This window comes from Synchiropus splendidus, chromosome 5 (genome assembly GCF_027744825.2).
Source record: "Synchiropus splendidus isolate RoL2022-P1 chromosome 5, RoL_Sspl_1.0, whole genome shotgun sequence".
NCBI lineage: Eukaryota > Metazoa > Chordata > Actinopteri > Syngnathiformes > Callionymidae > Synchiropus > Synchiropus splendidus.
In genome coordinates, this window is record NC_071338.1 from 32711917 (window position 1) to 32718767 (window position 6851).

The 6851-nt window shown below is 51.3% G+C and overlaps 1 protein-coding gene across 1 annotated transcript; it reads left to right on the forward strand.

Annotated features, from left to right (window-relative positions):
- The first annotated feature begins 171 nt into the window (after window positions 1-171).
- On the forward strand, window positions 172-6640 carry slc9a5 (solute carrier family 9 member A5). The gene is made up of 15 exons (XM_053864487.1): window positions 172-1696; window positions 1777-1940; window positions 2182-2260; window positions 2337-2514; window positions 2581-2801; window positions 2861-3063; window positions 4004-4093; window positions 4385-4455; window positions 4532-4658; window positions 4743-4834; window positions 4913-5039; window positions 5104-5253; window positions 5333-5402; window positions 5497-5625; window positions 5696-6640. The coding sequence occupies exons 1-15, from the start codon at window positions 1441-1443 to the stop codon at window positions 6253-6255; spliced, it is 2517 nt and encodes an 838-aa protein (XP_053720462.1). The 5' UTR covers window positions 172-1440; the 3' UTR covers window positions 6256-6640.
- The last annotated feature ends 211 nt before the right edge of the window (window positions 6641-6851 follow it).

Here is a 6851-nt window from a genome sequence, read left to right on the forward strand (position 1 = left end):
GCAGGATGATGACTCACTGTGCAACAGGAGAGCAACATGTTGCTGATTATTTAATGTGAGGAGACACACAAGCGGAGCGCACATGTGCTCCACATTAGTGTGTAGGTGTGTGTGTGTGTTCGTCTGTGTGGCTGTCACAGAACCATGAATTCACTGGACTGTCACCTCCTTCATTGATCCCTTGTCTCCTCCACCACAGCCACCTCATCCTCTTGCATTTTCTCACCTTCATCTCTTTTAACCTTCCTTGGATCCTGTACTCGTTTCCTTCACTCCCCCCTCGTCTTCGCTCTTTCGTCACCTCCCTCACTGTCTACTATCATCCGTTTCCTCCAATCTCTCCCGAGCTTTTTCATCGCCTCCTTGTCTCTGTCATTGCCACCTAATTTCTTTTGGTGCGTCCCCATCTTCTTCGTTGCTTCCTCATTCCTCTCGTTTCACCCTCTTCTGCTTGACGACCTTCTTGTCTCTTGCTTCGCCTCCTTACACCCCTTCTCTGCCATGACCAACAAACTTTTCCTGCCTCCCCACCATGTTTTCCATTTTTGTGCCTTCCTTGTCTCCTCATCTCCTTCCTGGTCTCCTCTTCTCTTTACCTACCTCCACTTCTAATATTCCTGCATCCTCAACTTCTTTTCTAGTTCCCTTTCTCCTCTTCTGTCTCCTCAACTCCTTTGCTGCCTTGTCATCACCTTTTCCTTTACCTACCCATCTCCTTCTATAGCTCTTTGTTTCCTTGCCTGCTGCCATTTCTAATTTTCCTCCATCCTAATCTCATTTTCTTGCTTTCTCACCACCTTTTCCTGCCTCCTCATCTCCTCCTTACTCTCCTCATCTACATCATCATCTTCACTGACATCTTTCCTTGAGGGCAGTTCTCTCCCCCTTTCAATTTTCTGTGCTTTCTTGTCCACTTTGCCTCCTCCTCATCTCCTTCCTTATCGCCTCGTCTTTGTACATGCTTCTAATTCTCCTATCTCCTCATCTCCTTTAATCCGTCCTTATCACCTTTTTCTGCCTTCTTGTCCACTCTGCTGCCTCCTCATCTCCTTCCTCACCCCCCTCGTCTCCTTACCTGCCGCCACTTGTCATTTTCCTGTCTCCTCATCTCCTTATCCAATTGCTTGTCACCTGTCCTGCCTCCTCATCTCCTTCCTTACCTCCTTGTCTCCTTACATTCTGCCACTTCTAATTTTCCTGGCTCCTCATCTATGTTCTCCCCTCCTCATCACCTTTTTCTGCCTCCTTGTTCACTCTGCTGCCTCCTCATCTCCTTCCTTACCCCCCTCGTCTCCTTACCTGCCGCCACTTGTCATTTCCCTGCCTCCTCATTTCCTCCTCTCTGTCCTCATCCCCACCACCACCTTCACTGACTTCCTGTCCTTGGGGGCAGTGTTCCACTTCTCCCAGCGCTTCACCACGGTGGTACCAGAGAGCTGCATGCTGATCCTGCTGGGTCTGGTTCTGGGTGGGATCGTGTTGCTGGCCAATAAGAAGCAGGTGTACCAGCTGGAGCCCGCCCTCTTCTTCCTCTTCCTGCTGCCCACCATTGTGGGTGACGCTGGCTACTTCATGCCCGCACGCCTCTTCTTCGACAACCTTGGCGCCATCTTGACCTACGCCGTGGTCGGGACCCTGTGGAACGCCTTCTGCACCGGACTCTGCCTCTACGCTGCCAAGCTGCTGGGGGTCATAGGTCAGTCAGGCGTGGCCCCGCCTCCTCCCCCGACTCTGCGGCGTCATGGAGACGTGGTGTGTGTTGCTGTGGTTGTGCAGACCAGCGTGTGCAGGCGGGGCTGATGGAGTTCCTGCTGTTCGGGGCTCTGATCTCAGCGGTGGATCCAGTCGCTGTCCTGGCCGTGTTTGAGGAGGTCCACGTCAACGAGATGCTGTTCATCATTGTGTTCGGAGAGTCGCTGCTCAACGATGCTGTTACTGTGGTGATGACACAAACACACACACACACACACACACTCACACACACACTAATGATCTAAGACTAGTGCCAAAGTTTGCCTAGAATGACTTCTGCCAGAAAGACTGTGGGAGGCGTGAGCTGGAGGTTGGAGTCTGAAACCGAAGACGAACACACACACACACTCGCTTGCTTGCGCTCAAACCTCCACACATACGACAGTACAAGTTGCGACTCATTTCTCATGGTGCGATTGTGTGTCCCAGGTTCTGTACAAAGTCTACATCTCATTTGTGGAGGTCGGAGTGGAGAACGTTCAGACAGCTGATTACTTTAAAGGAGTCGGTGAGTGGCCGGCGTCTGCGGCGGCAGATGTTCAGACTCCGCCCCCCTCCCTCACCCACGCCTGCCCTCTCCGCAGCGTCTTTCCTCATTGTCAGTGTAGGCGGGACCCTGGTGGGTCTGGTGTTCGCCGTCCTCCTCGGCTTCATCACACGCTTCACCAAAAAGGTCCGGATCATCGAGCCTCTCTTCGTCTTCCTCCTGGTCTACCTGGCCTACCTCACTGCCGAGCTCTTCTCGCTGTCGGCCATCTTGTCGTAGGTGTCCCACCTGAAGCGCCAGCTGTCTCTGTGAACAGGAATCGACCTTCGACCTTGTTGCAGAATGACTTTTTGTGGAATCGGAGCCAACAAATACGTGGAAGCCAACATTTCCCAGAAGTCCCGGACCACGGTGAAGTACACGATGAAGACGCTGGCCAGCATCGCAGAGACCATCATCTTCATCTTCTTGGGCATCTCTGCGGTGGACAAGTCCAAGTGGGCCTGGGACACGGGCCTGGTGTCCTGCACCCTCGTCTTCATCTTCGTCTTCAGGGCCATGGGTCAGTGACGGCGGACCTTCTTGGTGCAGACCTCCACGCTGACCTTCTGTCTGTTCCAGGGGTCGTCGGTCAGACTTGGGTCCTGAACCGCTTCCGCCTGGTACCGCTGGATAAGATCGACCAGGTGGTGATGTCGTACGGTGGCCTGAGGGGGGCAGTGGCGTTCGCTCTGGTGGTGCTGCTGGACGGCCAGCAGGTCAAAGCCAAAGATTACTTTGTGGCCACGACGATAGTGGTGGTCTTCTTCACCGTCATGTTCCAGGTGCGGACCACAGATCATTGATGACATCAACACAATAGTGAGAACTCTTCTAGATGACTGTGGCAGGGACGACAGCTTCAGGTAACCGTGAAAGCTCTGCGATGTGACAGGCTCGTCTTGGCTGATGGTTCTAGAGCAGGGGTTCTGAACCCTTCTGATCTCGGGGCCTACCTTTCCCAGAACAAATGGCCCCGGGGCCCATTCATTAGAACTGATTCATTACTCTTGATTTCATTTCTGATCAATAACCATATTTACCCTACTGACACGTAAACAAACCAAAACCTTGTGAAATGACATGAAACCATGTGATCATTGCAAAGACATTTGTCATGGAAAAGTCCAACCAGCAGCAGAAGCAGGTGCAAGACATGATCATCAAATTTACGAAAGAAAAAATGGGAAAAACTGAATAAAATAAATAATAATAATAATATAATCATGTCTTAATATCATAAAATAAAACATAGATTTTATTTAATCTCCAAAGGAGATATAAGTAAAGTATAAATGAAAGTATTGGCATAAAATAATTCTAAAAGCTGCTTCAACAGCTGCTTTCATGAACAGTTTTTATTGTTGTCACTTTCTTTATCATTTTTTCCTTTCAGGAACTTCTCCATTGTTGGTAAGATTTGCAGCTGTCAAGTCAATTCAGTGACTCACTGCTGCCACCATACGTGGCTCCTGTATTAAAACTGAGCGTCTCACGGCCCAGAGGTGTAAAACGAAAAAACCTCTAGCGGCCCTCTAGCAGTGTCTTCTGTGGGATAAACATGCTGCGAGACCATCCCACTCTGACGGCTGAGTCTGGGTCGTGGGACAGAGGCGATGAGTTAGTGTTTACGTCTGAGCGTGGAGTTCGACCAGAGTTCACTCAGAGGAGGGCATGTCTGCGGCAGGCCTGTGATGACCCGTGACGGCCGGTCATGTGTTCCAGGGTCTGACCATAAAGCCGTTAGTCAAGTGGCTGAAGGTTCCTCGCTCCACCAACAGGAAGCCCACCATCAACGAGGAGATCCATGAGAGGGTGAGTCGACCCAAAACTATGTCCTTGCTTTACTTAACGGTGCGTCTGTGTATCGCTGGACTCTCTTTATCCTACTTTGTGGGGACCAATTCTTGACGAAAGACTATCCTTGTGAGGACTGTATGACACTGTGGGGACAAAAGACTTAAAAATAACTGGGTTCCAGTTTGGTTCAGAGTCCTGGTTCAGGTGAGCCATGTGTTTTGGTTAGGTTTAGGGGGAGAGGCTGGGGAAAGGGTGATGGCCATGAGAGACCTCACAATTAAAACGTGTGTGTTAATGTGAGCACAGGCCTTTGATCACATCCTGGCAGCAGTGGAGGACATTGCTGGTCTGCAGGGTTACCATCACTGGAGAGACAAGTCAGTCCATCATCCTGCCGTCTGTGTGTCGATGGGTCTCTGGCTGTGTTCTAATGTGTGAGTGTGTGTGTGTCAGGTGGGAGCAGTTCGATAAGAAGTACCTGAGCAAGCTGCTGCTCAGGAAGTCCGTTTACAGGAAGAGTGAACTCTGGGAAGCTTATCAGAAGATCAACATCCGAGACGCCATCAGCGTCATAGATCAGGTGTGATGGCTGTCGTCGGCATCATCATCATCATCATCATCATCACCTTCATCATCATCAATGTGTGTGTGTGTGTGTCTGAAGGGTGGAAACGTCCTGACATCGGCCCGGCTGTCTCTCCCGTCCATGGCCAGCAGAGCTTCGTTCCCTGAGGTCACTAACGTCACCAACTACCTGTGAGTCAACACGATGGAGGAAACCAGGAGGACCAGCGAGTCTGATGAAGTCACATGACCCTCTGCTTGTTTTGTCAGACGTGAGAACGGCAGCGGCGTGTGTCTGGACCTGCAGGTCATCGACAACATCCCCGGGGCCAAAGTGGAGGAGGGCGTGGAGACGCACCACGTCCTGGCGGAGAACCTGTACAAACCCAGGAGACGGGTAAAAGACACACCAGCTGCATCAGTGTCGAGGGTGTGAGCTGACCGTGGCCTCTTGCCCTCAGTACCAGTCCCCCTACAGCCGGCACTTCATGGCTCTCGGGGACCAGGAGCGCCAGGAGCGTGAGGTCTTCCAGAGGAACATGAGGCGCCGCATGGAGTCCTACAAGTCGTCACGTTACAAGCGGCACAAGAAGGAGCGAAGCTTCCGGAAGGTAGTGAGAGGAAGTTCAGAGGAAAAGTGCGGAGCTTGGCGGGTAGACAGAGTTAACCATCTGCACCCTGTCTGAACAGAGTCGGGGATCGGACGTGAAAGAAGATGGAGGAGACAAGCCGAGGCGTAACGTCAGTTGGCATGACAAAGGTAACGTCAGCTGAGATGTTCTGCTGGGTGGAGGCTCTGGGTCAGACCCAGGACACTCACCTGCGGGTTGAGAAATGCACATGTGTCTGTCCAGATCCAGTGGTGGTTCCTGTGGAGTCCGAGGAGGAGAAGGGAGACGTGTCTGACCCAGAGAAGGAGGAGGACGTCGGCATCACCTTCACTGCGCAGAAGGTGGAGACGCCAAAACCTCGACCCAAATCAGGTGAGGCTGATGTTGCAGATGAGGGCACGCAGGCCAAGTGATGCCTCTGATGATGGCGATTCTCTCTCAGTCCCACCAGCTCTGGACTCCAGCAAGAGTCCGACAGAAGCTCCAGTCTCACCGGCAAGCAGCATCAGCCTCCTGCCATGGAAGGGGGGAGTGAGTTCTCCTCCCCCATGCGTCTCTCTGGAGTCCACCAAGATCATCCCAGTGGATCTTCAGCAGGCGTGGAACCAGAGCATCTCCTCCTTAGAGAGCATCTCCTCGCCACCGCCTGCATCCGAGCCCGTCCACCCTCGGGTTGGCGTCCTGGCAAGACTGGGCGCCGCCCGTCCCGCCTCTTACTCCCCCCCGAGCAGCGTGGAGACCAGAGCCTCTTCCTCCAGTGCTCCAGTGGTGGGAACATCTAACCCTTTCCCACTGAAGAAGAAACGAGGGAAGGAGGACGAACACATGTCTGCGAAGGAGATGCAGCCGCTCATGTCCCCCCCTCCACATCCCCCTCCCCCGCCGCCCCCAGGCCCCGTCCCTGACGCCACTAGCAGGCGGAACCCAAGGGTGTTTCTCCGGAGCTTGGTGAAAGCGCCCTCCACTGGAGAGCAGCACAGCCGAGGACCCACGCAGCTTTAACAAAAGAGAGGTCACATGATCAGATCCATCCTCACCGTCATGAGGATTGTAATTTTTAAGCGTAACTTTGTAAAATGTCCATATATATATATTTATGTAATAATTCTATCATATCACTGCTGACCAAACGACTGAAGTAGTTTTCAATTGCAAATTCTGCCTTAATGTGTGCGTCTGTTTTTTGTATGTTCGCTTTTGCCAAAGAGTCTATTATTATTATTATTATTATTATTATTGTGTGTGTGTGTCTAAGCTGCATACATATAGAAAATGGCACAGGAATCTAGAGACTTCTGTGGTTCGTAATAAATGTCCAGGCAGCTAATTGTCATGGAGCAACTACTGGGTTTATGTGTCAATGTCTGATGCCAGTTGTGTCTGTCGTCCAGAGAGTTTCATAAATATTCTCTTTAGAAACCTGTTTCAAGAGTTACCTTCGTCTCCCTCCTTGCTACCTTGGCTTCATCAGATAATTAGATTTCTTATAATTGATGAATTTATGTTTTCTCAAAATGACCTATTATTGACCTATTATTCCTTTATTGGACACCAGGTGTTTCAGTAAAACACTGTGGAACACAATACGCTACAGACCG

Coding starts and splice junctions, on each gene's coding strand:
- slc9a5 (XM_053864487.1), top strand. CDS start 1,441: ATGCTGATCCTGCTGGGTCTGGTTCTGGGTGGGATCGTGTTGCTGGCC. Junction 1,697..1,776: donor CAAGCTGCTGGGGGTCATAG/GTCAGTCAGGCG, acceptor GTGGTTGTGCAG/ACCAGCGTGTGCAGGCGGGG. Junction 5,254..5,332: donor AGGAGCGAAGCTTCCGGAAG/GTAGTGAGAGGA, acceptor CTGTCTGAACAG/AGTCGGGGATCGGACGTGAA.